General features: G+C 41.5%; 1 protein-coding gene across 1 annotated transcript in view; it reads left to right on the top strand.

The window, feature by feature from the left end:
* Nucleotides 1-21,725, top strand: part of LOC135505628 (titin-like) — a 75,133-nt gene that overhangs the window by 21,212 nt on the left and 32,196 nt on the right. Inside the window, exons 6-15 of the mRNA XM_064924684.1 lie at nt 1,660-1,746; nt 1,981-2,163; nt 13,473-13,511; nt 13,856-13,921; nt 16,357-16,395; nt 16,563-16,604; nt 16,931-16,975; nt 17,409-17,453; nt 17,575-17,616; nt 17,840-17,896. Of these exons, the coding sequence (XP_064780756.1) occupies nt 1,660-1,746; nt 1,981-2,163; nt 13,473-13,511; nt 13,856-13,921; nt 16,357-16,395; nt 16,563-16,604; nt 16,931-16,975; nt 17,409-17,453; nt 17,575-17,616; nt 17,840-17,896 (645 nt within the window). The remainder of the gene's footprint in view (nt 1-1,659; nt 1,747-1,980; nt 2,164-13,472; nt 13,512-13,855; nt 13,922-16,356; nt 16,396-16,562; nt 16,605-16,930; nt 16,976-17,408; nt 17,454-17,574; nt 17,617-17,839; nt 17,897-21,725) is intronic.

Below are 21,725 nucleotides of genomic sequence, written 5' to 3'. Positions count from 1 at the left end.
TATAGATAAGAGATCAAATGAGTCTGAATAGTCTATACTTTTTGCAGATCCATAATAGAACAATCTGCCTTGAAACTTAAGCTTTCTCTGAGTCACATTATACAGAATCACAAAGATACCTTTTTTACCCATGAGTGATGGTTGGTGATGTACTTAACACAGTACAGTATGTATTGTTCCTTGTAACAAGGCCTTAAATCATATTGATACATTCAGTAGGAATTATTACCTTACGACTGCCCATGATATTCTTAATGGCATAAATTATGATATTTGGCAAAGATAATATACAGTACAGCATGTAAGGAAGCCCAATGATGGAAGGATGGAAGACGCATGAATAGCGTGATGTAATAGTACACTTGATTTGTATATTGGTTTTGTAATTGTCAACCAGAGTGGCCCAGGTAGACAGTAAATACTTCTGCTCCTCAATACACAATGAAATTACACTTTTCAATGACACTCCAGTACAAAGAAGATGGTGGTTACGGGGTGATAGGATTTGTTGTCCCTCTGTAGCAAGGCTTGTGTGGATGGAATTTGATCCAGTATGGTGCCTCCACAACAACCCAGGAAAAATGATAAGACATGAATATTTTCATGACACACTTTGTTTAATGTCCTAGTTTAGAAAAATGACTTGGTTTAGAATAATGTTGGTCTTATTTCCAGATGATACACTGGTTAGGTTTGGCAACGGACCAACCTAGACATGAATATTGATGAAATTAGGCGAGGAGGTGTGTGTGGCCGTGCATGTTCTGGGGGTTGTGATGGAGATCCCCGTCTTCATACTGGGTAGATCAGAAGGTAGCATCTGCTGTTGCTCTGTAGGGTTGCCAGCTCAGTACCTCTGTAAGGCAGGGGGTACCAGAGGCAGTTTTCATGTGTGAACTTGACACTCATCAAGCTCCTGTAGCTAGTTACATCCTCCGGGAGGTTGGTCAAGGACTTGTGATTTCTCACAGTTCAGTTTTGGCTAGAGTCCATTTTTTTCATCAGCAGTTGAAGTAGTGGTGGTTTATGTAGGAAGTGATGTAGAAACAATAGTATTGACACTGTTTTTTTATGATATTGAGATGCATTTATCATTCGTCATCTTATATCATATTTGTATACCACCACATTACTCACCACATGCACAGCTTTCACTAATATGTCACCATAGCCTTGCTTTGATAGTTAGTAATAGTTTAATAGTTAGTAGTACCATCGCATCAGTAGATTACTAATGGTGCCGGCTTGATTAAAGATACTTAGTTTCTGCCTTCTTTGTAAATCTGTTGAATCTTGAATTTGTTATGTAAATACTTTACAGAGAACTTACAGATTTTGTGTTGCTTAGTTAATAGAGCATGGTGCTTGCAACGCCAGGATTGTGGGTTCAATTCCCATGGGGGACCAGTGTGGAGAAGCATTTCATGAAATGTATGCACTCACTAAGTCGCTCTGAATAAGAGTGTCTACTAAAACGTAAAATATAATTGGCTAAACTTAAACGTTATCATTCAATGTACCAGCGTTCAAAGGTAAGTCTGTTCATATTGAAGCTCTCATTATTTAAATGGCAAAAGATGCCATTCATCTGATCAATATGCCTTCATAATATGCTGCCAACATTTGATTTTCTGATATAACTAACTGCATGCATTACAGTAACGCCACCTGTTGAAGAAACAATAACCCCACTTTCTGAAGAGGCTAAAGAGACTGAAGTAGAGGAAAAGACAGAAGAGATCCAAGGTGAAAACTTCCCATCATGCCATGCTTCTCTCACTCCTAGAGTTCAAATGGGTACCAAATGTTGTGTAACATACTGATGTTAGTACCAAATTAATCCATTGAAAGTCAGCATGACCCTTACAATGACTGGGTAATATCCCCTACTGCAAAGTTAGGTTCCTCATTGATGTATTAAAACCTGGCAAAGCTATTCAGTTGCAGCTGTGAGTATATTCACAGAGATCATCCCTCCAGAAGCACCAGAAGAGGAGGAGGAGGAGACTGAGGAACCATCTGCTGAACCAGAGCTGACAATAGAGGAAGCTTTGGAAGAAGAGGTAGTGGGGGAAGAGACAGCAGAGCCCGAATCCAAGGAGGAGGTAGAACCCATCACTGATACCAAGGAAGAGGAGGAGGAGGTAGAACCTGCAGTCAAAGGTAAATAAAAAGAGTGGGACAGTGCTAGACACAGTCTGAGTGTTTGAATAGATGTGGGTGAGGTAAGGTAAGGATAAGGAGAGAGAGAGTAGAGTATGAGGAGCAGGGAGGTGGGAGAGGAGAGGAAAGCCTTAGGCTAATTCTTTGATCTCTCTCCGTCTTCTCCATTACTCATTTTCCCATCTGTTCCTTTTTATCAATATTAAGTATATGTCTCGGTGGCTGGCATGCCTGCATGAGACTATCTCAGACTGTGCCACTCACTATACTCTTAGAAAAAAGTTGCTATCTAGAGTTCCTTGGCTGTCCCCATAGGAGAACCCTTTGAAGAACCATTTTTGGTTCCAGGTAGAACCTTTCCACGGAGGGTTTTACATGGAACACAAAAGTGTTATCCTAGTGAGACAGCCAAAGAACCCTTCTGGAACCTTCTTTTCCTAAGAGTGTACCATGGAGAATGTTCAATAACAATGGTCTGGTTTTGGAGTTTATTTCTCTACCCTTTCAGCTTTAGTTCAACGCGAAAGCTAAAGGTCAACATCATTCTAATAGTTTAATGAAAATATGACAAAAAAATTATCCCCCTCACAAATTACGTGAATCAAAATGAATGTGAATCAAGAATCAAGAATTATATAAAAGCTATGTACAGTATGTATGCATTCCGTTGAGGTACCTCAGCTTGAAATTCCTTATTATCTGCTCTGGTAGATAAAAATATAATCATTTTTATATGGCTGAGTTGTGATCAAAGGAATGTTATTGCTGCTTGATGTGCCATGTTTACTCTAAGAGGCTTGGCACATGTTTTCCCTCCAGTGATATTGTGCATTATACAGAATGGTCATGGTCACATTTAAACAGAACAGCTGAAGCATCCAACTACTAGAACATATTTGTTGTATTCTGTTTTAACATTCAGGACACTCATTTTTATTGGATTTCTTTCTTTTTATTGAACCTTTATTTAACTCATCACACGGTCAAGATATCATTCCATCCCCAATGTTTTGGAATTGCCATTGCCAATTGTGTTTACGTTTGGAGACATGCTATGAATGATCTTTTTATTTTTTATTTATTTTTTATTTAACCTTTATTTAACCAGGTAGGCAAGTTGAGTACAAGTTCTCATTTACAACTGCGACCTGGCCAAGATAAAGCATAGCAGACAACAACACAAAGTTACACATGGAGTAAACAATAAACAAGTCAACAACACAGTAGAAAAAAGAAAAAAAAGAGTCTATATACATTGTGTGCAAAAGGCATGAGGAGGTAGGCGAATAATTACAATTTAGCAGATTAACACTGGAGTGATAAATGATCAAATGGTCATGTGCAGGCAGAGATACTGGTGTGCAAAAGAGCAGAAAAGTAAATAAATAAAAACAGTATGGGGATGAGGTAGGTAAATTGGGTGGGCTATTTACCGATGGACTATGTACAGCTGCAGCGATCGGCTAGCTGCTCAGATAGCAGATGTTTAAAGTTGGTGAGGGAGGTAAAAGTCTCGTTCCAGTCACAGGCAGCAGAGAACTGGAAGGAAAGGCGGCCAAATGAGGTGTTGGCTTTAGGGATGGTCAGTGAGATACACCTGCTGGAGCGCGTGCAACAGGTGGGTGTTGCAATCGTGAACAGTGAACTGAGATAAGGCGGAGCTTTACCTAGCATGGACTTGTAGATGACCTGGAGCCAGTGGGTCTGGCGATGAATATGTAGCGAAGACCAGCCGACTAGAGCATACAGGTCGCAGTGGTGGGTGGTATAAGGTGCTTTAGTAACAAAACAGATGACACTGTGATAAATTGCATCCAGTTTGCTGAGTAGAGTATTGGAAGCTATTTTGTAGATGACATCGCCGAAGTTGAGGATCGGTAGGATAGTCAGTTTAACAAGGGTAAGTTTGGCGGCGTGAGTGAAGGAGGCTTTGTTGCGGAATAGAAAGCCGACTCTAGATTTGATTTTATATTGGAGATGTTTGATATGAGTCTGGAAGGAGAGTTTACAGTCTAGCCAGACACCTAGGTACTTACAGATGTCCACATATTCTAGGTCGGAACCATCCAGGGTGGTGATGCTAGTCGGGCGTGCGGGTGCAGGCAGCGAACGGTTGAAAAGCATGCATTTGGTTTTACTAGCGTTTAAGAGCAGTTGGAGGCCATGGAAGGAGTGTTGTATGGCATTGAAGCTTGTTTGGAGGTTAGATAGCACAGTGTCCAAGGAAGGGCCAGAAGTATACAGAATGGTGTCGTCTGCGTAGAGGTGGATCAGGGAATCGCCCGCAGCAAGAGCAACATCATTGATATATACAGAGAAAAGAGTCGGCCCAAGAATTGAACCCTGTGGCACCCCCATAGAGACTGCCGGAGGACCGGACAACATGCCCTCCGATTTGACACACTGAACTCTGTCTGCAGAGTAGTTGGTGAACCAGGCAAGGCTGTCATTAGAAAAACCGAGACTACTGAGTCTGCCGATAAGAATATGGTGATTGAAAGAGTCAAAGCCTTGGCCAGGTCGATGAATACGGCTGCATAGTACTGTCTTTTATCAATGGCGGTTATGATATCGTTTAGTACCTTGAGCGTGGCTGAGGTGCACCCGTGACCGGCTCGGAAACCAGATTGCACAGCGGAGAAGTTACGGTGGGATTCGAGATGGTCAGTGATCTGTTTGTTGACTTGGCTTTCGAAGACCTTAGATGGATAAAGGTCTGAAACAGTTTGGGTCCAGGGTGTCTCCCCCTTTGAAGAGGGGGATGACTGCGGCAGTTTTCCAATCCTTGGGGATCTCAGACGATACGAAAGAGAGGTTGAACAGGCTGGTAATAGGGGTTGCGACAATGGCAGTGGATAGATTCAGAAATAGAGGGTCCAGATTGTCAAGACCAGCTGATTTGTACGGGTCCAGGTTTTGCAGCTCTTTCAGAACATTTGCTATATGGATGTGGGTGAAGGAGAAGCTGGGGAGGCTTGGGCAAGTAGCTGCGGAGGGGGGCGGGGGGAGCTGTTGGCCGAGGTAGGAGTAGCCAGGAGGAAGGCATGACCAGCCGTTGAGAATTGCTTGTTGAAGTTATCGATTATCATTATCTAATCTGCAATGGTAGGGAAATGTGACGTGACAGAAGTTGAAATAACTGCCATTGTGGCAAAGTATGTAGATTCCTGTGGGTTTTAAGAGCAAAACAATACACCCAGATTACCCCAGAGTCATTGTTTTACGTCACTGCAGGCGGAATTGACGCGCTATCTTACGTAAGATAATGCCCCAGAGTAGCATACAGAAGTGCAATTGGAAATTGTGACCTTGGGACGACAAGGATCTATCTGAGCAAAGCATAGTTCTGAGACATTGAGCATTAACTTTTCCACAAACGTACAGACATTTAATGATGTTATAAAGAGAATATCTTTTCTCCTTTCTAATCACATCATCAAATATATTAATTCATTTTTATCACACATTTGTTAAAGCGATAGTTCACTAAAATGACAAATACACAATATCCTATGGAGAACTAGCAATGTTGCTAAAGCTTAGCTCTGGATGAGTAAACTGATATATTTTTCTGGTCTCTGACACCCGAAGTCAGTAAACTACTTGATAGTTATCAGTCAATTGCGGTATGTTTCCAATGCACCTTAAACATGCTCTAAGGCTCCTGTATGTATTTGTTTTTACCATAAAGAGCTTAAGTGGTGGCTATTCTTTTGAAAAAGTGGTGAAAAAAATCTAAGCAATTGCAAAAGAAACGATAGCCTATGTTGTGAATAATCAAGGACTTGGGACTATAAGGTTCTATCTGCAAAATGTATGGTTCTGAAATCATTTGTATTTTTCACGTCCCAGATCTTAGAACTGTTTTGCGACGTCTTGTCAAATAGAACCTTATTGTCCCAAGGTCTCTAAATGACAGTGTAGCTCCCACAAGGCTTAGGGCTGTCGTGAGCTCTGAGGTCTAGATGTACACACCATAGAGGCTGGAGACAAATCCACAGGATTGCATAGGAGCCAATCCTCCTGTGGGAGAGGAAGAGGACACAATCTGCACAGTCACAGTCCCTACAGTATGCAAAGGCAAAACAGGATCAATAGTGTGAGAGAGATTCCGAGTAATGATGGCCTTTGATGCAAACACTTGTTGCATGCTACTGGATGATGATCTGATGGCATGACTTTCATTATATTTAAGGTCATTGGTATTGCCTCTCAAGCTATTTTGAATGATCAAGTCAAGTAGGATGTGTAAGTGCCAAATTCTAGCAATTGTTAAAGATATTTTTAGTTTAGAAGCATTTGCATAATTTATAAGCCATAGAAAATCATCCATACCACCACAGTATTTGTTATTGTCAGTGAGGCACAAATACAGAAATACACTATGTCAGCATTTCCCAAACGTGGCTGCTATTGAAATGTGGTCCCTTGAGAAAATCTATCATTTTAAAATGTTTTACTTTGCATTGGTACAATATATGCAATCAATTCAACAAAGGGTATTTTACACTATTAGAATACACATGGATTTCATTATTATGTGTTGAGGCAACCTGGGGTAGGGTGGAATTTTGTAAATATAATCACATAGCGATTCTTTCATGTTAATTTGGAGAGTAGAAAAAGGCTGGGAACTCCTGCCCTGTTGCCCCCATGATGCACTAGATGGGAACCTAGGTTCTGAATCTACACAGTGAACATCCTAATAGGAACTTCCTGTAGGCTAGCCTGAGAGGAACCACTCCCCTTTGCTCCTGCTGCTGTCTTAGAAACATGACATCATAACACTGATGTAGATTTACTATCCATTCTCATATAGCTCATGCCAACATGGACTTTGTAGAGATGGACTTAGCTTCCATACATGTATACATTTAAATCGTGTAGGGCTGAAATGATTGACACCCTTGATAAACATGAACAAGAATGACTGTAATGTATAAAATCATTTATTCAAAGGTTGAGCTATGTTGTGCGCAAACAAAATGGGAAATTAAATTCTGTTAAACTAATACAATTGCTCAGAGAAAGAGATGATGTTTAACAAGTAATTATTTTTTCTCAGAAGTAGGGGTCAAAAGGATTGACAACCCTGTTTCAATAGCTTTGAATACCTGACCTTGCAAGGATAACAGCACTGAGCCTTTTTCTCAAATGTTTTATGAGTTTAGAGATCACATTGGGAGGAATCTTAGACCATTCCTCCATACAGAATCTTTCTAGATCCTTGATATCCTTTCGTCTGCACCTATGGACTGACCTCCTCAATTCAAACCACAGGCTTCCAATAGGTTTCAAGTCCGGAGACTGAGATGGCCATTGGAAAATGTAGATTTTGTGGCCAATGAACCATTTCTTTGTGGATTTGAATGTGGTTATTGTCTTGCTGGAAGATCCACCTGCAGCAAAGTTTCAGCCTCTTGGCAGAGGCACCCAGGTTTTTAGTTAAAATATCCTGGTACTGGCTAAAGTTTCATGATGCTTTTGATCTTAATAAATTCTCTGTTGTTTGTGTATGAAATCTTGCCAATATTGTACGGCACTAAGAATGATCATATTTATTTTCCATTTATAAGAAAGGTGAAATCTTAATGTTATAATTTAATTGAAATGTTACTATATTTAAAAAGCATTTCAGATATGTCAAGCCCTATTGCCCCACTTTTCTTGAATAGGAAAAAAATGATGTTATATTTTTCATATTTCATAATATATGTACATGAGCTCGTGTCCTCAAAAGTGATTAGACCTCAGCTATTGAAATCTATCTTTAACCAGAAAGGTGAGTTGCAGACCTTTCTTAAACTATGCAACATTACCAGTCATTGTTTATGGCCATCTCATGGCCATCTCATTGCCCTATCATTTAACAAGGGACCAGTGGAAGCAAAATAGCCCGATAACACCAAAGATCCACCACCATATTTTACAGTAGGTGTGGGTTTATTTTCTGCTCATGCATTCTCATTTAGACACCAAACCCACCACTGGTGTGTGTGACCAAAGCTATCTATTTTCCTGTCATCCAACAAATGTAAAAGCATTGGGGTTTGCTAAACTGCATTGAAACTTGGATTGGAACCAGTGTTTTGGCCAAATTACATGACAATAGATCTCTTTGGTCACACACAAATCAAATCAAATCAAATTTATTTGTCACATACACATGGTTAGCAGATGTTAATGTGAGTGTAGCGAAATGCTTGTGCTTCTAGTTCCGACAATGCAGTAATAACCAACAAGTAATCTAACTAACAATTCCAAAACTACTGTCTTATACACACAAGTGTAGGGGGATAAAGAATATGTACATAAAGATATATGAATGAGTGATGGTACAGAGCGGCATAGGCAAGATACAGTAGATGGTATCGAGTACAGTATATACATATGAGATGAGTATGTAAACAAAGTGGCATAGTTAAAGTGGCTAGTGATACATATATTACATAAAGATGCAGGAGATGAATAATGTAGGGTATGTAAACATTATATTAGGTAGCATTGTTTAAAGTGGCTAGTGATATATTTTACATCATTTCCCATCAATTCCCATTATTAAAGTGGCTAATCAATGTTAGTGGTGGCTGATTAACAGTCTGATGGCCTTGAGATAGAAGCTGTTTTTCAGTCTCTCGGTCCCAGCTTTGATGCACCTGTACTGACCTCGCCTTCTGGATGATAGCGGGGTGAACAGGCAGTGCCTCGGGTGGTTGTTGTCCTTGATGATCTTTATGGCCTTCCTGTAACATCGGGTGGTGTAGGTGTCCTGGAGGGCAGGTAGTTTTCCCCCGGTGATGCGTTCTGCAGAACTCACTACCCTCTGGAGAGCCTTACGGTTGTGGGCGGAGCAGTTGCCGTACCAGGCGGTGATACAGCCCGCCAGGATGCTCTCGATTGTGCATCTGTAGAAGTTTGTGAGTGCTTTTGGTGACAAGCCGAATTTCTTCAGCCTCCTGAGGTTGAAGAGGCGCTGCTGCACCTTCTTCACGATGCTGTCTGTGTGAGTGGACCAATTCAGTTTGTCTGTGATGTGTATGCCGAGGAACTTAAAACTTACTACCCTCTCCACTACAGTTCCATCGATGTGGATAGGGGAGTGTTCCTTCTGCTGTTTCCTGAAGTCCACAATCATCTCCTTAGTTTTGTTGACGTTGAATGTGAGGTTATTTTCCTGACACCACACTCCGAGGGCCCTCACCTCCTCCCTGTAGGCCGTCTCGTCGTTGTTGGTAATCAAGCCTACCACTGTTGTGTCGTCCGCGAACTTGATGATTGAGTTGGAGGCGTGCGTGGCCACGCAGTCGTGGGTGAACAGGGAGTACAGGAGAGGGCTCAGAATGCACCCTTGTGGGGCCCCAGTGTTGAGGATCAGCGGGGTGGAGATGTTGTTGCCTACCCTCACCACCTGGGGGCGGCCCGTCAGGAAGTCCAGTACCCAGTTGCACAGGGCGGGGTCGAAACCCAGGGTCTCGAGCTTGATGACGAGCTGTAGTCGATGAACAGCATTCTCACAGTGTGCAGAATGGGCAGTGTGCAGTGTGGTTGAGATTGCATCGTCTGTGGACCTATTTGGGCGGTAAGCAAATTTGAGTGGGTCTAGGGTGTCAGGTAGGGTGGAGGTGATATGGTCCTTGACTAGTCTCTCAAAGCACTTCATGATGACGGAAGTGAGTGCCCAGGGGGCGGTAGTCGTTTAGCTCAGTTACCTTAGCTTTCTTGGGAACAGGAACAATGGTTGCCCTCTTGAAGCATGTGGGAACAGCAGACTGGTATAGGGATTGATTGAATATGTCCGTAAACACACCAGCCAGCTGGTCTGTGCATGCTCTGAGGGCGCGGCTGGGGATGCCGTCTGGGCCTGCAGCCTTGCGAGGGTTAACACGTTTAAATGTTTTACTCACCTCGGCTGCAGTGAAGGAGAGGCCGCATGTTTTGGTTGCAGGCCGTGTCAGTGGCACTGTATTGTCCTCAAAGCGGGCAAAAAAGTTATTTAGTCTGCCTGGGAGCAAGACATCCTGGTCCGTGAGGGGGCTGGTTTTCTTTTTGTAATCCGTGATTGACTGTAGATCCTGCCACATACCTCTTGTGTCTGAGCCGTTGAATTGAGATTCTACTTTGTCTCTATACTGACGCTTAGCTTGTTTGATTGCCTTGCGGAGGGAATAGCTACACTGTTTCCAGTCACCTTGCCCTGATTAAAAGCAGTGGTTCGCGCTTTCAGTTTCACGCGAATGCTGCCATCAATCCACGGTTTCTGGTTTGGGAATGTTTTAATCGTTGCTATGGGAACGACATCTTCAACGCACGTTCTAATGAACTCACAGTGGTGGGTTTGGTGTCTAAATGAGAATGCATGAGCAGAAAATAACCCCACACCTACTGTAAAATATGGTGGTGGATCTTTGGTGTTATCGGGCTATTTTGCTTCCACCGGTCCTGGGGCCCTTGTTAAGGTCAACGGCATCATGAATTTTACCCAGTTCCAGGATATTGTATCCAAAAACCTTGCTTCCAGGTTGCCAAAATCCATAAAGAAATGGTTAATTGGCCACAAAATCAACATTTTGCAATAGCCATCTCAGTCTCTGGACTGAAAACATGTGGTTTGAATTGAAGAGGGCAGTCCATAAGCGCAGATGAAGGATATCAAGGATCTGGAATGATTCTGCATGGAGGAATGGTCTAAAATCCCTCCCAGTGTGTTCTCCAACTCATAAAACATTTTAGAAAAGGCTCAGTGCCGTTATCCTCATAAGGTGAGGTATTGAACACAGAGAATCCTACAGAATATTTCTGACCCCTAACTTTTTTAGACAAAAAAGCATGACTTATTAAACAAAACATTTTTCTCTGAGCAATTGCATTAGTTTTAAAGTAACATAATTTCTCATTGTTTTTGCATAAAATATGTCAATAATTTCGAACCCCTCTGTATATCAATCACTCCTGTTGGCAATACTCTTATACACTAAGTGCAGCTGGCCACTTACAGTGTACTGTAGGAGTTATTCATTCTCTTCAGAATCCGAGGACACCTTGCCACAGCAAAAAGTATTATGTTAAAGTCTGCGGAACAGATTTTTCGTCTGTCTCGTGAAGCGGTTTGGCCTTAAGCCTCGGAACAGGATTGGTTGACAACTGTTTCTTTTTGTCATGTCTTGCACAATCTTTGTCTCTCCTCAAGCTGAATAGTGTCCAACTGAGCATCTATTGTATATGTTATTTTGTGTTTGTATCTGGCTGAGAAAGAAGAACATTGTTCAGACCACAGTATGAGTAATGACATATATTTTAATTTGATAGAATGGGAAACTACACTATATATTGATATATCTATTTACTCTATACTTGTATATTTACTAATGGATCAGTGATATATTTACTAATGGATCAGTGATATATATATACTAATGGATCAGTGATATATTTACTAATGGATCAGTGATATATTTACTAATGGATCGATCAGTGATATATTTACTAATGGATCAGTGATATATTTACTAATGGATCAGTGATATATATACTAATGGATCAGTGATATATTTACTAATGGATCAGTGATATATTTACTAATGGATCAGTGATATATTTACTAATGGATCAGTGATATATATATACTAATGGATCAGTGATATATTTACTAATGGATCAGTGATATATTTACTAATGGATCGATCAGTGATATATTTACTAATGGATCAGTGATATATTTACTAATGGATCAGTGATATATATACTAATGGATCAGTGATATATTTACTAATGGATCAGTGATATATTTACTAATGGATCAGTGATATATTTACTAATGGATCAGTGATATATATATACTAATGGATCAGTGATATATTTACTAATGGATCAGTGATATATTTACTAATGGATCGATCAGTGATATATTTACTAATGGATCAGTGATATATTTACTAATGGATCAGTGATATATATACTAATGGATCAGTGATATATTTACTAATGGATCAGTGATATATTTACTAATGGATCGATCAGTGATATATTTACTAATGGATCAGTGATATGTTTACTAATGGTTCAGTGATATATTTACTAATGGATCAGTGATATATTTACTAATGGATCGATCAGTGATATATTTACTAATGGATCAGTGATATATTTACTAATGGATCAGTGATATATTTACTAATGGATCAGTGATATATTCCAGAAAGGATCCAGAAAGGGAGCTGATCGTGACATCCTGATCTTCTAGTTTTATTGTCCTGTTTTGTCCTACAGCCCTAAAGCATGCTTTACATGTTGACATTTATTCTCCAGCATTCGTGTTGAAACAGCAAAAGGAGGATAAGACTGAAACAATTAAACCTCCATCTTTTGAAATATATTTCTCTTGGAATCCCTGATGATTTCAATCAGGATAAAGAGAAATGCTTTGTTTTATCAGCTTATATATTACAAACAGAAAAAAATAAGATAAAGGAATAATTGTTTAATAACACAGATCATGTACTTGACCGCAGGGCTGAATAGAATCAAGGAAGGAATTAGCATTTTTGGCTAAAAGCTTTCAAATGAGATCAGTCTCAATGTCCCCGAAAGCATCAGAGAAGCAGCTCCAAATTTGATTTCTGCAGCATGATCTTTTGATTTACACAAATTGGAAGTATTGTGGTATCCTTATATTATATTTCCCCACTGATTATGGCCTCAAGCACTATGGCAACCAGCATTATTTTTCTGTTATTTGCAACTTTGTCAATGGATGCTAGATTCAGCTGCATAGGTTTGTTGTGAAGATCCTATCTCTCAAGTGAAAGGTTACTGTTTAATCAAAATGTGTCACATTCATTCTGACAAATTCAAGCAATTCAGATTTCTAATAAAGCTGTCATATTTGCATCCTGTAACTTACACTTGCCACTTTTCAAATGAATTCCAGTCGTAACCTTTTGATTTATGAATGCATAATGTAAACGCTACAGTACAAGAGATCTGACTTTTAATGAAGGAAACATGGGTATTGTTAGTTCAGAAAATCCCCTTTTTTGCTTGAATATTGATTTTCTGAGGAGAAAAATCACCCTCTTGGTTGAATAATTAATTATATTCTTTGTTTGTGATTCACCTAACTTCTCTCCCCCCTGCTATTGAAGCATGTCACTACAGGTCTTTTATGAGGATATATTTGTATGACATCAAAGGAAAAGAGCTCCATCTTACATTTATGTTGATTGATTATTTAGAAGAGGGTTTAGTATACCAGACCATTTGGCTGTTTACATATTTATTTGTATTGATCAGTGAATCAATTTTTTTTTCAGAGGTAAAGGTCCAGCAAGCTGCTGCTCCTGCACATCAAGGTATATCAACAGCCTTGTTGGTTATTGATCTGAACAGGGGCGCAACTTTCACTGGGGACAGGGGGGACATGCCCCCCCCCCCCACATTCTGAAATGTCATTTTTGTCCCCCCCCAGTTTTATCACTGGAATGTGATACAAAACGAGGCAAAAGTGTGCTTTAGGACCATGCGGATGCCTCCAAGCGGTCGGGTAGGCTGTTTGGAGTGTTTATTTAAAAAATTCACTTCTAAAACCAAAGTTGCACCCCTGCATCTGAATATCGAATAAATATAACGGATAAATAGTGACATGTAAATACAAAGATCTATCGTAAAGCTTAAAGCTGTTTATTCCATTTTACAGTAGTGTGCCCTTGTATGCATTCATCAAAACCAAAAGAACCTGAAAGTGAGCCAGCGGAGGAAAAAGGTATTGATATACCGCTAATAGATCAATATCATGCATGGTTGTGGAAAAGTAAGAGCTGTTCATTACTAACCCCTTCATATCTTTACCATACTTTTGGCTGACCTTATTTCTGTGAGTAGGGCTGTGTTCCCCTATGGGTCAAATGTATTTGTATAGGACAACTATTGGAGTGATTCTATCTGCTTAATATAGCCTTATATGTAGAACTGGCTGACATAAAAGTGTATTGTGACTTTTAGAGGATGCCTACGTGTAGTAGACTTAACACCTTTTTCTGCTTCTGACTTATTGGGCTATTAGCAACACTTAAAACGTTGGTTTAATGATATCAGTGTTAGAAGTTCCATTTATGGCTTAAATGTTATTGTAGACATACTAACTATCAAGTAATCCAAAGTCCATTGCTACAACTTGACCCATATGTGCTGCAGGGTTGCAGTGTTTCCACCAAACATAGGTTAATAAAAGTTCAGTAGTGAGTAACTCCCCAGTAACTCAATTTTGACTTATGGTTTGCGTTTCTTTGGTTTTGCTTCTCAAAGTCGCCATCTAGTGGAGAAGTATAGATAAGCCATGCATTAGGGTGTAATTCTCTAATGGCTGGTATATATCTGTGTCATATGTAGCTAAACATGTCAAGAGGAAAGTAGCCAAGCAAGGTATGTTAGAGTCACTTTATCCTTCATGTGGTTAGGAATAGCAGCACAGTAGTGCATCGCTTCATGCTCCCCAAGGAGGGTGTTGGTTGCTGTTGAAGTAAGAGCTTATATAGAAGTAGAGAAATGACGGGCCCTAAACAGCACTCTTAATGTGTAACTGCACCATATAGAAAGTACTGTAAACTGTGGTAATCCATGTATACTGCTGCGCCAGTGATGATGATCTCACTTTTGTTGCCTGCTGTATATTTATAGAAGCAGCTCTTCTATTAACATAACCATCTTAATTGCAATTTTGGAGAAAATGCTCAGTGGAAGTTTTCAGATAAAGTGTGGTTTGGTGTATAACATGTTTGTAACTGGGAGCATGTGGAGACCTTAGAGAGCATGGCAGTATTGAACCTTGCCTTAATAGGCATAATACTGGCCCCTGCTGTTTGAAAAGGGGCAAATCTACATTGGTAACAGATATAGAGCCCTCAAATGCAACTCTGGACCTTGAAGCCAGTTCCACTGCATTCATTGTTCCTCTCTAATCAGAAACTGATTTAGACCTGGGACACCAGGTGGGTGCAAAAGGTAGAACAGAAAACAAGCAGGCTTCAGACCTCGTAGGGTAAGAATTGAATGCACCTGATATAGAGTATGTATCCTACATCTATACATCTCTATACAATGTGTCAATGGGTTTTCTATTTGATAGCTCTATGCTAGATATGCACATGACATGAGCATTGCATGATACAGTATGCACTCTGAGTTGTTGACTTTGCAGTGTCTCAAGCATGGTGTAAGAGAAAAGGTTTAGGCAATGAAAATGAACACTGGTCTGTAATAATTTCATAATAGTTGAGTCTGAGAGTATTTTAAAATGAACGAATAATATACATTTACATATACAACTTTATGACTTGTTTGACCATAACCATTTCCTCATCCACAGCTAAAAAGGCAACTCCTGACTGGAAGAGTATGTGTTGTGAAGCTGATATTTCATGTTGCTTTGAATGTAGCTTTGAAAGTAGCTTAGAGACTTTTGATGAACCACTTCAATCTTAGTGCAAAGCTGTTCATCTTTAAAGGGGTAGAATCTTTAATTCACTTCCAGTTTGATCAGAAATCGTTTTAAAGTTAAAGATGAAACAGAGATTGAATTGTATATTCTTGATGGTTTATCCGCTTCACCGTTTAACCACATTTGTCAGAAGTAGTTAGCTGTACAATATGATTATGCCAATTATAATCTTAGATATTGTAATTTTCAAACATTTGACATTTTCAGTCATTTTTCTGTAATATGGTTTTATTTTAAAACAGCTATACATTCAAATCATATCAAAATCAAATCAAATGTTATTGGTCACATACACATGTTTAGCAGATGTTAATGCGAGTGTAGCGAACAGTGTAGTTCCGACAGTGTAGTAATATCTAACAAGTAATCTAACAATTCCACAACAACTTCCGAATCACACACGTCTAAAGGGGTGGAATAAGATTATGTACATATAAATATATGGATGAGCGATGACCGAGAGACATAGGCAAGATGCAATAGATGGTATAAAATACAGTATATACATATGAGATGAGTATGTAAGATATGTATTAAAGTGGCATTATTAAAGTGACTAGTGATCCATTTATTAAAGTGGCTAATGATTCCTGAACGTGTTCTCTAAAAGTGTGGCATTCAGCTTTGGCATGTTCTACAGCACTAAGCAAGAATGTGTATTCAATGTTCTCGTGTGTCATGTATTCTGTGTTCATTTTCAGAGGCCCCTAAAAAGGAACCAGTGGTGAGAACTAAGAGAGGTACTGTTGGAAAACAATGCATTTTCTGTACATTTACTGTGTATTTCAATGTTGATAATACATCATATTAGGTAATGCAGAAACACGCTGAAGGTAGTAGTTGCTCTATTTATCAATCTGATTGATATACAATCATATTGTTCTGTGATTTTTTTTCTATTATAAAGAACGAGACATGTGCAAGCCAGTTGAGAACACAAAAAGGAGAGGTAAGACTAATCTTCCTCTTCAGCTTATTGTCACATCTCTGAAAGACAAATGTTTCATCTTGAGGAGATGGTTGCATTTTTTTAAAAAATATTTCTTTAAGTTGAATGGCAAGTACAGTACAAGTTGAATGGCAATAGCCTACTATATTGTTTGTATTTGAAATGAAGAACAGATTTTACACACAAGTAAAATGCTGTTTGCAAGTTATTTGAATAAAACAAAACACAACAATGAATAAATAAAAAATATTCTAAGATTGCTTTGCCCCTTTGAATGTGTGGTTGAACATCTCTCTGTAACTCCTCTAACAATGTCATTGAACCAGAGGTTGCAAGAAAATTGGAGTTGGAAGAGGCGATCAGAAAGAGAGGTATGGTATTTTTAAATACAGTACAGGCTCAAGTTGAATGATTTAGCTGTATATATGTATAAAGGATATATAAACTATATATTCAATGATTTGTCAATGCCCCTGAGCAGTACAGTGCAGAACAGTACAGACTTCGATAGAGTTTGATGGACACAGAACAAAATACTCAGTGATAAAAGGTATTATTTTCCCAGTGTCTTACAATTCATGAAAAGACACACATAGCACTCACTGCTTAAAGAAAGTAAATCGTCCGGTTTTAAACTGCCCAGTTTTATTGAATTCAAATCAGTCAAATATGTGTGGAGTTCACCTTCTTCTCCTCAGTTCTCCAAGTAGGGAGAATAAGGTCTTTAGAGTGGCTGAGGTGGAAAATACTTCAAAGTCACCTATCAGATGTAACCCCACTGTGCCATTCCCTTTCCCTCCTCAGAACTCAGACTTAAAAAGGAAGAGAAGGAGAAGTCCACAAAGAAAGGTAACTCAGTCATGCATTAATTAAAGCTTTTTTTAAGAGTCAGAGTCTGTACAATGACTTGTGTCATGTTTGTCCAACACCTCATGTCTTTATTTCTGTCCTCTTTTTGTCATATTATCAGATTCTCAACATGTAGATGCGGGGGTACCTGCACCTGCACCAGGTAAATGTGTCTTCCTCATGGTACCGTTCAGATAGCACTGTCTCATCTTAGGACACATTGCAATACGAGGGAACATCCAGTAGACAAGAATCAGACCACATTTTGAGTATGTTGTCCTTCTATCATGTACATTGAAACACTATTTCAAGCAACAGATTATTCAATACATTGACATTTCATAGCATGCATGTTCTGTATGAATATGTGATGTTGTATGTTGTAGTTCCCACCTGTCAACCCACACCAGTCTACTGGCCATCATCACCTCCTGGCTGGTATCGTAAGTATTCACTAACGCTCTGAAGCACCTCCTAAATATACTGTATAACAATAGTAATAATAATAATATCTTTATTATTTGCTTCATACATATTCATATCAGTGGTAATTGTTGTTCTGTATACTGCATGTCACTCTATTACAGTAATAATACCATAATTCATACATTCCTTAATATGTCCTGTATATGTCTACTATAATACGTTGTGTGTATGTTCCGTATATGTCCTGTATATGTCCAGTATAAAATGTCCTGTAAATATCCTGCTTTTGTCCAGTAAAATATGTCCTGTATATGTTCTGTATAATTTCTCCTGTAAATATCCTGTATATGTCCAGTGTAACGGCTTTCTATAGGTGAAGGAGAGTCGGACCAAAATGTGGCGTGGCTATTGAGATTCATGTTTAATGAAAAAACACACTAAACAGAAACACTACAAAACAATAAACGGAACGAAAACCAAAATAGCCTAAACTGGTGTAAACTAACACAGAATAGGAGCAAAAGGACATAAGGACAATCACCCACGAAACACTCAAAGAATATGGCTGCCTAAATATGGTTCCCAATCAGAGACAACGATAAACACCTGCCTCTGATTGAGAACCACTTCAGACAGCCATAGATTCACCTAGAACACCCCACTAAGCTACCATCCCAATACATGTGAAAAAACCCAAGACAAAACACACCACATATAAAAACCCATGTCACACCCTGGCCTGACTAAATAGATAAAGAAAACACAAAATACTACGACCAGGGCGTGACAGAACACCCCCCCCCCCCAAGGTGCGTACTCCCGGCCGCACAACAAAACCCATAGGGGAGGGTCCGGGTGGGCGTCTGTCCACGGTGGCGGCTCCGGCGCGGGACGTAGACCCCACTCTAACAAAGTCTTACTCCATTTTCCTCTCGTCCTTAGATAGGCGACCCTCGCCGCCGACCTTGGCCTAGTAATCCTCACCCAGGACCCCACTGGACTGAGGGGCAGCTCGGGACTGAGGGGCAGCTCGGGACTGAGGGGCAGCTCGGGACTGAGAGGCAGCTCGGGACTGAGGGGTAGCTCGGCACTGAGGGGAAGCTCGGCACTGAGGGGAAGCTCGGCACTGAGGGGAAGCTCGGCACTGAGGGGAAGCTCGGCACTGAGAGGAAGCTCGGCACTGAGGGGAAGCTCGGCACTGAGAGGAAGCTCAGCACTGAGAGGAAGCTCAGCACTGAGAGGAAGCTCAGGCAGGTAGTTGGCTCTGGCAGATCCTGGCTGGCTGGCGGTTCTGGCAGATCCTGGCTGACTGGCGGATCTGGAAGAGTCTGGCGGATCTGGAAGAGTCTGGCTGACTGGCGGATCTGGAAGAGTCTGGCTGACTGGCGGATCTGGAAGAGCCTGGCTGACTGGCGGATCTGGAAGAGTCTGGCTGACTGGCGGATCCTGGCAGACTGGCGGATCTGGAAGAGTCTGGCTGACTGGCGGATCTGGAAGTCTGGCTGACTGGCGGATCCTGGCAGACTGGCGGCTCTGGCTGCTCCATGCTGACTGGCGGCTCTGGCTGCTCCATGCTGAATGGTGGTTCTGGCTGCTCCATGCTGACTGGCGGCTCTGGCTGCTCCATGCTGACTGGTGGCTCTGGCTGCTCCATGCTGAATGGTGGCTCTGGCTGCTCCATGCTGACTGGCGGCTCTGGCTGCTCCATGCTGACTGGCGGCTCTGGCTGCTCCATGGTGACTGGCGGCTCTGGCTGCTCCATGCTGACTGGCGGCTCTGGCTGCTCCATGGTGACTGGCGGCTCTGGCTGCTCCATGCTGACTGACGGCTCTGGCTGCTCCATGCTGACTGACGGCTCTGGCTGCTCCATGCAGACTGGCGGCTCTGGCGGCTTCTTGCAGACTGGCAGCTCTGGCGGCTTCTTGCAGACTGGCAGCTCCTTGCAGACTGGCAGCTCTGGCTGCTCCATGCAGACTGACAGCTCTGGCTGCTCCATGCAGACTGGCAGCTCTGGCTGCTCCATGCAGACTGGCAGCTCTGGCTGCTCCATGCAGACTGGCAGCTCTGGCTGCGCTAAACAGGCAGGAGACTCCAGCAGCGCTGTAGAGGAGGAAGGCTCTGGCAGCGCTAAACAGGCGGGAAACTCCGGCAGCGCAGGAGAGGCGAGGCGCACTGTAGGCCTGATGCATGGTGCTGGCACTGGTGGTACTGGGCTGAGGACACGCACAGGAAGCCTGGTGCGGGGAGCTGCCACCGGAGGGCTGGTGCGTGGAGGTAGTACTGGGTAGACCGGACCATGCAGGCGCACTGGAGCTCTTGAGCACCGAGCCTGCCCAACCTTACCTGGTTGAATTCTCCCGGTCGCTCTGCCAGTTCGGCGAGGTGGAATAGCCCGCACTGGGCTATGCAGGCAAACCGGGGACACCATGCGCAAGGCTGTTGCCATGTAAGCTGGCCCAAGGAGACGCACTGGGGACCAAATGCGTAGAGCGGGCTTCTTGGCATTTGGCTCGACGCTCACTCTAGCCCGGCCAATACGCGGAGCTGGAATGTACCGCACGGGGCTATGCACCCGCACTGGTGACAACGTGTGCACCACAGCATAACTCGGTGCCTGCCCGGTCTCTCTAGCCCCCCGGTAAGCACAGGAAGTTGGTGTAGTTCTTCTACCTAGCGTCGCCATACTCCCTGTGAGCCCCCGCCCAAGAAATTTTTGGGGCTGACTCTCGGGCTTCCATCCGCGTCGCCGTGCTGCCTCCTCATACCAGAGCCTCTCCGCTTTCTCCACCTCCAGTTCTTCCTTGGGGCGGCGATATTCTCCAGGCTGTGCCCAGGGTCCTTCTCCGTTTAGGATTTCCTCCCAAGTCCAGAAATCCTTATTTCGTATCTCCTGCTGCCGCTGCCTGTTGTCACGCCGCTTGGTCCTGTTGTGGTGGGTGATTCTGTTACGGCTTTCTATAGGTGAAGGAGAGTCGGACCAAAATGCAGTGTGGCTATTGAGATTCATGTTTAATGAAAAAACACACTAAACACAAACACTACAAAACAATAAACGTAACGAAAACCGAAACAGCCTAAACTGGTGTAAACTAACACAGAACAGGAACAAAAGGACATAAGGACAATCACCCACGAAACACTCAAAGAATATGGCTGCCTAAATATGGTTCCCAATCAGAGACAACGATAAACACCTGCCTCTGATTGAGAACCACTTCAGACAGCCATAGATTCACCTAGAACACCCCACTAAGCTACCATCCCAATACATGTGAAAAAACCCCAAGACAAAACACACCACATATAAAATCCCATGCCAAACCCTGGCCTGACCAAAATAGTTAAAGAAAACACAAAATACTAAGACAAAGGCGTGACATCCAGTATAATATGTCCTGTATATTTCCAGTATAATATGTCCAGTAAAATACGTCCAGTATAATATGTCTACTATAATATGTCCTGTATATGTCCAGTATAATATATCCTGTATATGTCCAGTATAATATATCCTGCATATGTCCAGTATAATATGTTCTGTATATGTCCAGTATAATACGTCCAGTATAATATGTCTACTATAATATGTCCTGTATATGTCCAGTATAACATATCCAGGTTAATATATCCTGTTTATGTCCAGTATAATATATCCTGTTTCTGTCCAGTATAATATATCCTGTATATGTCCAGGTTAATATATCCTGTTTATGTCCAGTATAATATATCCTGTATATGTCCAGGTTAATATATCCTGTTTATGTCCAGTATAATATATCCTGTATATGTCCAGGTTAATATATCCTGTTTATGTCCAGTATAATATATCCTGTATATGTCCAGGTT

This window comes from Oncorhynchus masou, chromosome 19 (genome assembly GCF_036934945.1).
Source record: "Oncorhynchus masou masou isolate Uvic2021 chromosome 19, UVic_Omas_1.1, whole genome shotgun sequence".
NCBI lineage: Eukaryota > Metazoa > Chordata > Actinopteri > Salmoniformes > Salmonidae > Oncorhynchus > Oncorhynchus masou.
This window is presented reverse-complemented; position numbering and strand designations above follow the sequence as displayed.